At 41.7% G+C, this 14,153-nt stretch overlaps 1 protein-coding gene across 5 annotated transcripts in view; it reads left to right on the plus strand.

The window, feature by feature from the left end:
- Nucleotides 1-14,153, plus strand: part of pot1 (protection of telomeres 1) — a 71,746-nt gene that overhangs the window by 32,774 nt on the left and 24,819 nt on the right. For all 5 annotated transcript variants that reach the window (XM_023349838.1, XM_023349818.1, XM_023349827.1 and 2 more), the window contains 2 exons: nt 4,943-5,239; nt 5,389-5,544. In XM_023349838.1, the coding sequence (XP_023205606.1) occupies nt 4,943-5,239; nt 5,389-5,544 (453 nt within the window). The remainder of the gene's footprint in view (nt 1-4,942; nt 5,240-5,388; nt 5,545-14,153) is intronic.

Below are 14,153 nucleotides of genomic sequence, written 5' to 3' on the forward strand. Positions count from 1 at the left end.
TGCAGACATCTCTGACAAAAACACACATTCCAGAGGAAAACAAAAGAATCTCATCAAAGTTAATAATGAGTATATATATATCTGGGATATTATTTACAATTTTAACAATTCCCCCCTGAATACACCAGAAAATATACATATTTAGATATACTCAAATTCTCTACCACCACTTCTCTTTGGATTTTTAGCTGAAAGATCAAATTTAAGAGCTCAAACATTATTACACTCAAAGGAAAGATGCCAATTTAACACATGTAATCATTCAGACAGGCAGATGTTCTCCACAATGTCATCAACAGTGTCAGCGTCAGAAGAAAATTGTAGTCCTAACAGGGGTACATTTGGGCTCTGCAGTCTTCCATGGGGGAAATTGCTGTAGTAATTAATCTGTTTAGCTAAGAACACAGACATAGAATACAACAACATCCACATAAAGGAAGAACAGCAGCAAATACTACAATGGAAACCAAGACAGAGGAGACGAGAGAGCGATATTTTTCAAACTCATCCATCCATGTGTCCCACATGGACGTGTCCACTCCTGGGTGGTCTTTCATCTTCCCATTCAGGGTGTGAAGCCTTTCGATTGCCTTCATGAGGTTGCCATCTGCGGCTATCGTTTTAGGATAAATGCCCAGCACTGTTCTCCAAACAGCGCACACACTCCTTAGCCAGCAGCATGCCAAGGGCAATTCTGTCTGGAATGCCATGAGAGAGATAACAGCAAGCTGGTCATGCACAGCCTCAAATCCTGCCAGTGTCCAGTTTCCTAATTTCGGCACATTATAGTGGATGTAATTTATTCTGTCTACGTTTTTATTTATACTACACCTCCAATAAATGGAAGACTCAAAACCCTGTAGTCAACTGGTTCACAAGCTTATTGACACAGATCAAAGTTAATATTTTCTTTTGATGTTGAACATATGCAGTAGTCCCCCAGATTCCTGTCCATTTATTTCCTTCATCAGCTTGTTTTTTTTATAGTACCATTCATTCTCTTCACTAGTCCAGCACTCTGAGCGTGGTCGGCACAATGATGTTTTAAGTCAATATGAAACATAATTTGTATGTTTTTTACAAGTTGGTTAACAAATGTGCCCCATTATCACTATAAATTCGTTCAGGTATACCATATCTGGGAATTATCTCTTTGCAAAGTGCTTTAGCCACCGTCAGAGCATCTGGATGTTTAGTGGGAAACAACTCTATCCATTTAGAGTACTACTATGACCAGACAATACTTTTTCCCTTCACTTTGATTTAGTTCTATGAAATCCATGGACCTTACCACAGGGGCTGGTTTTCATTGGCTGATGTCTATTCTACGTGGTCACCTGCGTGGCCGTCTCACAAACACGCTTCCCGTTAGCTAAGTACAGGATAATGGCAGTACTGATACAACTTCTACACCTTGAAGCCTGTTTGCTACACAGTCTTACGTTAGCTAAACAGATCAATATGCAATGTGTACTGTATCTGACATACGCTAAAGATTTTAGTTTAGCAGAAAAGGCTTTGGACTAAACTGTTACTCGTGTTAGCCACTCTAGCACCAAGTACAGCTAGTCAATCAACCATCGCTGTGTCCAGGGAAGCGCTGATTAATAATCGAGAAATAAATATCAAACCTGGAAACTTGATATCGTAACGGAGTGAATGTTATGTTTTTAACGTAATCTTTGCTCGTCTTGCGGGGCGCAGGCGATTGCCACAGTAACAGGTGTGCTTAAACTGCAAAGAGAGAGAGAGTAAAAAGGAGTAAAAAGAGAGAGAGAGTAATTGTTACTCATCAGATTGTTAAACATAATCAATGTCTCATTAATTATGTATCAAAATCAATTCTAAACAGGCAGGTTTTTAGTTTAGATTATTTAACAAATGAGTGGTTTTGAGTATGAGTATGAGTGGTTTTGAGTTGATCACCTGTTCGGGTTATTTTACCTTTGTTTACCTTTGCTGTAGCGCATTACAGCCGCTGTAGTTTCTAAACATTGGACTAATTACCTTGTTCGTTTGTGAGTACACGTCATTTATCAGAAACATTAAATAGAACAAATATATTTCATAAAATTTTAACAAACAAATTTCTTCTACAGTGGTAATTATGTGAAATTAAATTAATTATATCCCAACTTCAGAAGATTTGCCTTTACCTTTACAGAGCTCTTTGGTTCCTCCTATCAGTCTGTAGCTTCTCATATTGAGGTCATCAAACCAAATTTCAGATCTACCATAACTGACAGACATCTGCTGGCCTCAGGTTTGCAACCAGCTTGTGACTGAGAAACCAGTAACCTCCTCCCAGATGATGACATGAACTTGTTGGTTCCTCTGTCTATTGTAGTAGCTGATATATTGAGAAAATCCGGTAGAAATGATGCACTAATCGAGTCATGTTTACATAGAAACAACGCGCCGTAAGGCTTTATTTGTGAGACTTGCGGTCACGTGGGTCGGTTGTGGGCGGAGCTTGGTAAGGTCCATGGGATCAGACATGTCAGCAAAAATTTTTTTTTTAATAAGAGGTAAATTCATAAGTAATATAATATTCGTTTACCTGCCCCATCATCCCTCCTGTTGGTTCTTGTTCTGGTTGCTCTGTATCTTCTGCCTGAAGGCATCAGTGTGAACAGAGAATGTCCGGGGTGAGAAGTGTCCTTTGTGATGTGTTGTGCTTTTCTTAGACAGCGGTCGCTGTTCAGGTCCTCCAGTGAGGGGAGAGGGCAGCCAATGATTTTTTGAGCTGTATTCACAACCCTTTGGAGAGCTTTCCTTTGAGCCGTAGTGCTGCTGTTATACTATACACAGATACAGTAAGTCAGTATGCTCTCTATGGAGCACTTGTAGAAGGACACCAGTAGCTTCTCCTTGATGTCGTTCCTCCTGAGAACCCTCAGGAAGTACAGTCTTTGCTGGGCCTTTTTTATCAGCTCGAAGGTGTTCATGTTCCATGTGAGGCCCTGCTCAATGTGGACCCCCAGGAAACGGAAATCAGCTACCCTCTCCACACATTTTCCCCCAATGGTTAGTGGTGTAATGTCCGTTTTATTCCTCCTGTAATCTATTATGAGTTCTTTTGTCTTTGAGTTGTTGAGAAGCAGATTGTTCTCCCTGCACCACTGCAACAGCCGCTCCACCTCACCCCTGTAGGCGCACTCGTCGCCTCCTGAGATGAGCCCCACCACTGTGGTGCCATCAGCAAACTTGATGATGGTGTTGCTGTGGTGGGCAGAGGTGCAGTCGTATGTGTACAGACAATAGAGCAGGGGGCTCAGCACAGCCCTGTGGAGAGCCAGTACTAAGGCTGAGGGCAGTGGATGTATGTTTTCCCACCCTAACTCTCTGCTGTCGGTTGGTCAGTAAGCTCAGAATCCACATGCAGGTGGAGTGAGGGAGGCCCAGATCCCCCAATTTGTCCACCAGTCTGTGAGGGAGGATGGTATTAAAAGCAGAGCTGTAGTCTACAAAGAGCATCCGCACATAGCTGCCCTGCTGCTCCAGATGTGACAGAGCAGCATGGAGGGCCGTCATCACAGCGTCCTCAGTCAGTTAGTACTTTAAAAATAACGCAACCACACTTTTTAATACTTATACCAAACAACATTCTGATTGATTGTAAAAGAATGTACATTAAAAATTTATATCAAATAAAGGAGCCAAAGACTTACCTTTGTTCGAACCACAACATATTCACAATCTGGGTGGTAAAAAATGTCCAAATCGTGTACCTACCCATTCGTAAACTGGACATGTCCCTCCATTGACTTCTAATTCTTAAAATGATTCGCGGTATAAGCAGTGACATCACAGACCAGGTACATATCTGGGAATGTCAATGGAGGCAAATGATCAGGGTCTCTGCTCCAACTTTTTATTTGAAACGGGTTGACATTTCCAATTTTAGCAAATTTTTCCATGTTTCGTTTTTGTCATCTGGGAGAAGTCCACTTAGTTTCAAACTGCTTTTCAACGTTATGGAAGAGGATATAGCGGTAACACAATAAAAACATCAGAATAAAGTTTGTTTTGGTCTGTGGCCTTCAAATCTGCTACTATTCCAATTCAATCTTCGTTTCATTCAAATTCAATCTTCGTCTCAGTCTGGGAGTCTTTCATGTGATTTTTGGCAAACTCTGTGTTGGCTGTCATATGTCTGGCACTGAGAAGAGGCTTCCGTCGGGCCATTCTGCCATATAGCCTCAACTGGTGGAAGGCTGCAGTGATAGTTGACTTTGTGGGACTGTCTCCCGTCTTTCTACTGCATCTCCAGAGCTCAGCCACCGTGATCTTTGGGCTCTTCTACCACTATTCTTCAGTTTGGCTGAACAGCCAGATTGAACAATCTCCCACGATTCTCCCATGATTGTTCAGTTTGGCTGAACAACCAGGTCTAGGAAGAGTTCTTGTCATCCCAAACTCCCTTCCATTTAAGGATTATGGAGGCCGTTGTGCTCTTAGGAACCTCGAGTCCTGCAGAAATTCTTTTGTCTTTGGCCAGATCTGTGCCTTACCACAATTCTGTCTCTGAGCTCCTGGGGTAGTTTCTTCAACTTCATGATTCTCCTTTGCTCTGACATGCACTGAGCTAGGAGGTCTTATAGACAGGTGTGCGCCTTTCCGATCAATTTAATTAATCACAGCTGGACTTCAATGAAGTAGAACCATCTCAAGGAGGATCAGAAGAAATGGACACCATGTGAGTTAAATATGAGTGTCCCAGCAAAAGATCTGAATACTTATGACAATGTGATATTTCAGGGTTTTTTAGGATAAATTTGCAAAAAATTCTAAATTTCTTTTATTTTCTGTCAAGATGGGATGCTGAGTATACATTCATGAGAAATAATATGAACATTTTTGATATTAGCAAATGGCTGCAATGAAACTAAGAGTGAAACATTTAAAGGAGTCTGAATACTTTCTGTTCTTTTCTGCACAGGTGCACCCCTACAACAACTCCCTCACATTAGTCAACACATTCGGATTCTCTGTGGTGACATTTAGCGGCACGGTTGGTGGAGGTATGGAGCCTCGGACATCTAGTAAAAACTTCCAGTTGGACGAAGACGACCGGCGCACCGTAGAGGAGCTGCGGGCCTGGGCTGCCTGCCAGGCTCTGCTTTCCTCAGTGTCTGCTGCTGTCCCTCTGTCTGCCGTCCAGCCTAACACCTACTTTGACCTCATCTGCCAGCTGCTGGCCAAAGCCTCCATTGACTCCACCTGCACACTGCTCAGGGTAAGGGGAAGTTTGATTATTTATGACATAACTCCCACTCTTCAACATGTTAGAAAGGCAGACATGGATGCATTTAGCGGAACTCTGAGAGCTTCATTTGGTTTGGGACAGATGAGACCAATAAGCCTTACTGGTTTCCTGTCTCCTAGGTCTGGGATGGAACCAGATGTCCTCACGCTCTGCTGAAAGTCATTGTTGAGCCAAACAGCACAGAAGGGCCATCTTCTTTCTCCAAACACAAAGAGAGCCACATTGCAAACGTCCTTGTGTACGACAACCACGTGGAGTTTTCCAAACACCTAAAGGTCAGAGTTCAGAGCGTTATCTCTGGGAATTTTTCCACTTGAGTTAATAGCTACATCCACTGCTAACTTTCCCCAGAACATTTCAGTGTCACTTATTGTGTGTGTCTTCTAAAGTGTGGAGACACAAAGGTTGGTGTTAAAAAAATATTCGCATTTTTCAAGTTTTGCAAAACCTGCAAATGTTTACTGCTTCTAAAGACAGTCCAAGTGCTTAAAAAAACACCCAGCGTGTTTTTCTAATAAGTTTATGTTTTTGGTGTCCGTACGATGACCCGTTTCAAAACCCCCTGGAATGTAATGTCAAAAATCAACAGGCCCTGCACTCCACCCTGCAAAGCCGCTTTTCAAAGATGTATGATTGTATAATTGCGCATCTGTTTGCCGCCATTTTCAGGTGCTAGTGTAAACATTTACTAGCAGCAGTTTATTTGGATTTAAAGTGACAAGAGGCTAAAACATTCTAAAAAGAACTCAATTGGAAGAACTGACCAGACTGAAATCTCACTATCTAAGAATGATTTTGTGCATAAAATGTAATGACTGTGTTTTGTAGCCCATCCTTACTTATTCAAGGAAGCATAATAAGTCACCTTTAAATGTTTGAAGGTGACTTGCTTGGTGACAACCAAACAAGGTTGTCAGCCTGGCAACAACTCACAAGACAATGCTATCTGGCAAACGCAATCAGATTTCTGATTGGTCAGAGAGATTTCAGACCTTGTCTTCATAAGGTTTTAACATAAATGTTCTGTTAGTATACTGGCCATGAACTGTATCAAGTACCAATGTCAAGGTTGGTGTTAAAGTTATGCTTCAAAACTGATCAAATTTTAAATATTATCCTTCTTCTGGTTTAATCCTTCTATTTTCTCTGATTGGATGTGGCTGCACACTGCTGGTCAGCTGACTAAAAGACCCCTCACTGTTCAGCCAGCATCCATCTGGAGCAGCAAAGAAAGCAGGAAGAAAGAAATGTTTGTGTCCTTTGCCTGCAAGGTCAGGCAACCTGTAATTGTCACAAATAAGTCTAACCTGACAATTCACAAAATACCAGCTCCTTAACCCGCTGCTGCAACCAACTTAGCCAAACAGGTAGCTCCGAGTTGTCTTACAGGGCATCTCTGTTGTCTCCTCCCTGCTTCTTATGCATCTCATTGCAGCATGAACATTTAGCGCAGGTTCAAAAGATGAAATGCTCAAGGCTTCACATTTAGTTTCCCTCTGTTCTTGTCCTCTGTTCAGTACAAATGTTTTTAAAGGCTTTGTTGTAGATGTATTCCATAGCAGAGAAATAAATGAGGTAGAAGCCTAGGGGTTATGGTTAGGATGGTGACTTATCTGAAAAGTGCCTCACCCTCAAGACATTTGTTGAGATTTGACGCTTTATGAATTAACTTGAGTTCCTGTTTTCAGTGGCTTGGTCATTTCAAGAAATTTGAATATTATCAAAAATGTTTTTTATTTCAGTAAGTTCTAATGAATAATTTTTGACTCAGAGTGATGAAAGGTTTTCCCCAGTTTATTATAAGCCTGGGGGCCCGCCAGGCTTTACTACCCCTCCACCCCACTACCTTCCAGGCTAGGCTAAGCGTTGCTTGTTCTTGTTTTTCGAATTGTTTTTCTCTTTTTTTTTAATAAGCTGGACTGCTAACATCTTTGCTGAGTTGAGCGTTTCACTGGCAGAGGCGAATTATTCCTAAAAGAAGGGTTTATAGTTGATGCACTTAATGGACCAGTCACATTGCTGGCACCTCCGTGCTGTCTCAGGTACTGTTTGCTTGATCTCTGAAGTTTACCTCAGCACGTATTGAAGCGCCTCCTTTCACTCAAATCAGACACAGGCTGACCTATATGGATATTTACATCAACCCCATGTGAGAAATTGTGTTTCTTTGCAGAATTTTTCATCAAAATAGGAGTCAAGTTTAAGACTCGGCGCATTAGCTCTGCTTGTGCAGGTCTATGATATAGTATGTAGTTACACTTTCATAGGACCTGTATAGTATAGGTCTTAGGTTTTAATAGACAGTTGAGCTCCATGTCCGACAGATTAGTTATTGAATTCCTACATTCCCTGCTTACTTGAATGATTGTCATAATTACACAAGAGAGACACAATTATTGTCATTTTTCCCCTCACTGCGTCATCTTGGGCAGTTTCCACCTGTTATTTCCTGTTTAGAACTCCTAGTCTAGAGTGCTTTTCTCCACATCACAGACTGTTTTAAGAGGCACTTGACTCTCTTTCCTGTGAAATGAGAACAGCTCTGGGGGAAATGAGGCTCATGGTTCTCAAATTAAATCAAATTATTCAAAGAGTTATTGTAGACAGTGATGGCTGTTGGCAGTAAATGTAGATTTATTTGTATGTCGAGGTCTGTATTACAGCCAGTCTGAAGAGGCCTCTGTGACTAAAGACACTGTTTTTCTAAGACAGTCTCATAAAGAGTATGGTCAAGTTTGTCCATAATCTTCTTGATCCTATGAAGAATCCTTCTTTGCATAATCATCTCCAAAGGTTCCACAGTCGTCCCCAGAACAGAACCAGCCTTCCTTATCAGGTTGTTAGCCTTTTTAGGTCACTGGCTCTGATGCTGCTGCCTCAACAGATGTCGGCAGAAGAGATGACACTCTCAACAACAGATTTATAGAAGATCTGCAGCACTTTCCTGCAAACCTCGAAGTAGGGATGTTCGATATGGCATAAAATTCATATTACAATACCCAGACAGCCCAATATGAGTGAAACAACATTGAAACAATGTCAGGCAGAAACATTGAATCTACATTGAAGCATGATATTGAAACGAAATTGAGAGTGGTCAGTAACTTACATGTTGAATCAATGTTAGGGTTTCAACCATAACTGACACTATGTCAATGTTCATTTAACCATCATTGACTGTGGATCTGCGTGCAGATTTGTGTTGATGTTACATTGAATCAGTTAGGAATCAAATGTTGGTTCAACCATCATCTGATTGTGGATCTGCATGCACATTTGTGTTGATTTTTACATTGAATCAGTAAGGTATCAATGTTGATTCAACCATCATCTAAATGTGTGTCTGCATGTACATTTGTGTTGATTTTACCTTGAATCAATGTTAGGAAACAATACTGATTGAACCATCATCTGTATGTGAATCTACTGTACATGGACATTTGGGTTGATTTTATATTGAATGTAAGCTAAGGAATCAATGTTGATTCATGGAATGTTTTTGGTCTGATAGTTCTACATCATACCATTAAAACAGGGGTGCCCAAAGTCGGTCCTCGAGGACTGGCATCCTGCGTGTTTTAGTTCTCTAGCGCAGTATATATACTTATATATTTAATTATTATTTTTTCTTTCTCTCACTCTGCTTGAGTATTTGACAATTAATTTATTTTATTTTTCTTGATTGATATTTTGGAAGTGCACTTTAACTTTAAATTGATTAGTTTGAAATATGATACTTTTTGTTTTATTTTATTTACATTATGCTTAATTTAACTTGATTGAAATATTTGTCTAATTATTAGGAATCTAATTATTGCATTTGCATTTAGTATGCATAAACTAGATGCTTAAATTTAATAATTATTTCCTTTGTATTTGTACATAATTGTTTTTTGATAAAACACTTAATGGGTTTTCTTTTTTTTTTTCAAGATGGCGCCGGCACAGCTGGCTGCTTGCAGACGCAGCTCCCGTCGTGTGTGTTAATCTGTGTATATTTGCTGTAACCGATTAAGGATCCGTGCTTAAAGAACCCATGGATTGTCGGTTGGGCTTTCCGCGGTGGCTGGATGTGGTTCTGTCGCTGTTCTCCGCGCTCTTCTGCTGCTTTTTGTGCTCTTTGTTGCGGAGAGCCTCGCCGAACAGAGTGGCGGCATTGTTTGCTCGCGTGAACGGCTGATTGCGCTGTGCGGGCCTCTGCTGCTGCCCGGAAGCAGGCCTGTGGTCCCAGAGGGGTTGCGGAGGGGACGACGGGGCTGCAGGTCTGGAGTTAAACGGAGGGAGAAGAGGAGATGGCACAAACCAGCGGTACCGGCGATTGCTGTGAGGAGCATGAGGTCTTTGGGGAATAGGACAGACGAACTCACGGCGCTGGTTAGGACCCAGAAGGAGTACATGGAGTGCAGTATCTTCTGCTTCACAGAAACCTGGCTGCACTCGCTTATTCCAGACTGCAGCGTGGAGGTTCCCTGGATTTTCCTTGGTGCGGGGGGACAGGGACTTTTCCAAGAGTCGGAAGAAGAGGGGCGGCGGGATTGCACTTTATGTGAGTGAGAGGTGGTGTAATCCCAGTCATGTTAACGTGAAGGAACAGATTTGTAGCCCGGACATTGAACTTCTGGCTGTGGGAATGCGGCCATATTATTTGCCGAGGGAGTTTACGTCCGCCATTTTGATCGTTGTTTTCATTCCCCCATCGGCTGATGCAGCGGTGGCCTGTGATGTCATCAGCTCTACCGCAGCCAAACTCCAGACTCAACACCCGGACGTTGTTATTGTGTCTTGTCTCTTGTCTTGTCTCTATGCTGTAACTGCGAAGTAATTTCCCTGCTGGGATGAATAAAGTACTTCTATTCTATTCTATTCTATTCTGACCTTTTGGGTCGGGTTTTTTTCCCCTCCTGTTGGATCAGATCCTCATCTGGATTGAAAGATGGCGAGCTAGGAATGGACTATGGACTTTATGATTTGGAAATCAATTTATTCTGAGTCAATTCTCATGTGTCTCATCATGTTGCTGTAATTCTCTGTTTTTTATTCAAATCACTTAATACATATTCACCAAAACTAAAACCACTACTTCCTGTTTTTTTTCACACCTCAGGCTCCTTAAAAGGACACTCTTCTGATGCTGCTTTTGTAGTTGCTGTTAGCTGCCTAGCCAATAAGTGTTACATTGCTAATAAGCAATTCAGTAATTGCTTATTAGCCTCTAAAGCCAGTAACGGGCACCTGTGGACGGCAGACGACCATTAGTCATGTCCACTGTTAAGGAAATAAATAAGTCTTACCTAAGGTGAAACGCTGAGTCAATCAAGAACGAATCAAAATGCGTTTTGATTATTATTTTAAGAAATTAAGCAAAGAATATGAGCAATGACCCCCCTGGCTAGACCAGGGAAGTGAAGAAAAGTTGAAGGTACATCGCTTTTAATATCCACCAGCCCTTTTAAAAAGATTGGAGCAAAAGGGAGTATCTCACCAGTTTCTGTTTACTTCACAACTCTGGTATTTGCACCTGCAGACTTTGACCCTGGATGGTTCAAACCCAAGTCAGAAACACCCTTTATTTTGTGTTTCCAGCAAGCTGCCTCCAACATGAAAGGTGCTTTATAGATAAAATTGCTTGCTTGATTGATTGAAATAAAAACAAAGTTTTGACACAACAGCCCCTCCCTTTGATCCTATGGAAGATCACCTTATAAAAAACTTTGCTCTACTAGGAGATACATACCTGCTGACTATAAGTAAATAAAACATTGTAACATAAAAAAAAATTACAAAGTAAAAGAAAGAAAAAACTTAAGGAAAATGAAATCCTTTAGAAAAGGGGCATACTTCAAAGAGAGTTAACAGTAAAACATAATTAATGCAATATATATAAAATAAATACATCATAATAAGAAGAAGTTGAGGATTAAGAAATTAACACAGGCAATTTGTTCAGGAGTTTCTTCAGGTTCCAATAAAAACATATTCTAGCAAACTAAAGGAGACTCAGGTACAACAAGTAAACATGTTGGTTTACTGTTTCAAAATTCAACAAAGCTGCACTATATGGAATCTGCAAGTGATGAAGAAAGAAAAAAATGTTTAAGGCACAAATAAAGTTTTTTCTTAAAGGAACAAATGCACACATCCTAAATGGTCTACAAGAAAACATTTAACACGTAAGCACTCTGACTGGAACTAATACGACACAGAAAGCTAAGAAAACTAATATCACAACTAAACTTAATTTTATAGTAAGTAGTTCCAACTATATTTTATTAAATTATTCATACTCCATCAAGTAATCCTCATCAGAATCAACCCCGTGCGATACTTCAACACTTTGTTGCAAACAGAACAGAGACCTCTACTGAAAAAGTTTCATCAGCTTCCAGGAGATGATCAGGGAAAACACAAAGAAGCATACCTGTGGTTTAAGACATGATATTCCAAATCAGATACTCCTATCCAACCTGCAATAACTGTCCAATTTGGAATTGGTATGACCATGAAGGTGATCTTCCCATCTCTGACAACACACCTGTTGAACACACAAACCGCACCAATCTTGGTGGGTGCATCAAAGGTCAGCATCAGTCATGCTGACCTTATTGATAATGTGTAGTTGTAAACTGATGTAAACTTGTGTAGTTTACAACTTGGATTTGGAGCCACACACAAAATTAAAGTGAAATAACACTACACACTGATCCAACTTTAATGTAATGTCCTTAAAACAAGTTAAAATGAGGCTCAGTATTGTGTGTGGCCTCCATGTGCCTGTATGACCTCCCTACAACACCTGGGCATGCTCCTGATGAGGTGGCGGATGGTCTCCTGAGGGATCTCCTCCCAGACCTGGACTAAAGCATCCGCCAACTCCTGGACAGTCTGTGGTGCAACGTGACGTTGGTGGATGAAGCGAGACATGATGTCCCAGATGTGCTCAATCGGATTCAGGTCTGGGGAATGGGCTGGCCAGCTTCAATGCCTTCATCTTGCAGGAACTGCTGACACACTCCAGCCACATGAGGTCTAGCATTGTCCTGCATTAGGAGGAACCCAGGGCCAACCGCACCAGCATATGGTCTCACAAGGGGTCTGAGGATCTCATCTCGGTACCTAATGGCAGTCAGGCTACCTCTGGTGAGCACATGGAGGGTTCCAAAGAAATGCCACCCCACACCATTACTGACCCACTGCCAAACCGGTCATGCTGAAGGATGTTGCAGGCAGCAGACCGCTCTCCACGGCGTCTCCAGACTCTGTCACGTCTGTCACATGTGCTCAGTGTGAACCTGCTTTCATCTGTGAAGAGCGCAAGGCGCCAGTGGCGAATTTGCCAATCCTGGTGTTCTCTGGCAAATGCCAAGCGTCCTGCACGGTGTTGGGCTGTGAGCACAACCCCCATCTGTGGACGTCGGGCCCTCATACCATCCTCGTGGAGTCGGTTTCTAACCGTTTGTGCAGACACATGCACATTTGTGGCCTGCTGGAGGTCATTTTGCAGGGCTCTGGCAGTGCTCCTTCTGTTCCTTCTTGCACAAAGGCGGAGGTAGCGGTCCTGCTGCTGGGTTGTTGCCCTCCTACGGCCTCCTCCACGTCTCCTGGTGTACTGGCCTGTCTCCTGGCAAATGCCAAGCGTTTGCCTCCAGCCTCTGGACACTACGCTGACAGACACAGCAAACCTTCTTGCCACAGCTCGCATTGATGTGCCATCCTGGATGAGCTGCACTACCTGAGCCACTTGTGTGGGTTGTGGAGTCCATCTCATGCTACCACGAGTGTGAAAGCACCACCAACATTCAAAACTGACCAAAACATCAGCCAGACAGCATAGGTACTGAGAAGTGGTCTGTGGTCCCAACTGCAGAACCACTCCTTTATTGAGTGTGTCTTGCTAATTGCCAATAATTTCCACCTGTTGTCTATTCCATTTGCACAACAGCAGGTGAAATTGATTGTCAATCAGTGTTGCTTCCTAAGTGGACAGTTTGATTTCACAGAAGTTTTATTTACTTGGAGTTATATTGTGTTGTTTAAGTGTTCCCTTTATTTTTTTGAGCAGTGTGTTTAACACTTAAAGTGTTCCCTTTATTTTTTTGAGCAGTATACATATATATATATATATATATAGTTTTATTTCTTTTTTTCCTGGGACTTTAACCCAGCCTTTCCTTTTAATACCGTCAATCTTTATTCCCCAGGGTTAAAGGTTTATCGGATTCTTTACTATTTTAGATTTTATAATTTAGAATTTGCAAAGTTAATTTGTTAGCCTGAGTTGAGTATCCCACCTGATAACAGTGGTTTTGAGTTCGTTGATCCTAGCACTGGAGCCATGGAGCCGACCAACAGCCCTCTTTTCTCTCAAATTCTAAATCAGGTTTGAGGCTGAAGTCTAGTCCAGATTGGCCAATCGCTGTTTGTCGACGTCCTCGGATGTCCAGTCGAGGGATTCGGGTCATGGCACCAAATTGTTGTGGATAAAACTATTTTACCAAGCACTGTCAGGTAAAATCACTCAATCAGTTTTATTCATATATTGTGCACAATGCAGAGAGCTTGTAGGACAATCAATAATGAAGCAGGTCTGGATGAAAAGCTCTGCCAGGCAGAGACAACACATGAGTTTTATACCAAGGATAAGGAATTCAAAATAAGGGGCGAGACTGTCTGGTTCTGATGCAGCTGTAGAAAACAACTCCCAGCCTTGTACGTGTAACGCAAATAGTTCTTTTGTTGAGAGTTCACAAGCATTTCATATAACATGATCAGCAGATGTTAACTTGTAGTAATTTTCCACCACAGTCCCTTCTAGTGTTTCTAGTTAAGTTTATGCCTTGTTATTTTTTACTCTAGGTCTTATTATTTATTTAGTGTCAATCTACTT

This window comes from Xiphophorus maculatus, chromosome 2 (genome assembly GCF_002775205.1).
Source record: "Xiphophorus maculatus strain JP 163 A chromosome 2, X_maculatus-5.0-male, whole genome shotgun sequence".
Classification (NCBI taxonomy): Eukaryota; Metazoa; Chordata; class Actinopteri; order Cyprinodontiformes; family Poeciliidae; genus Xiphophorus; species Xiphophorus maculatus.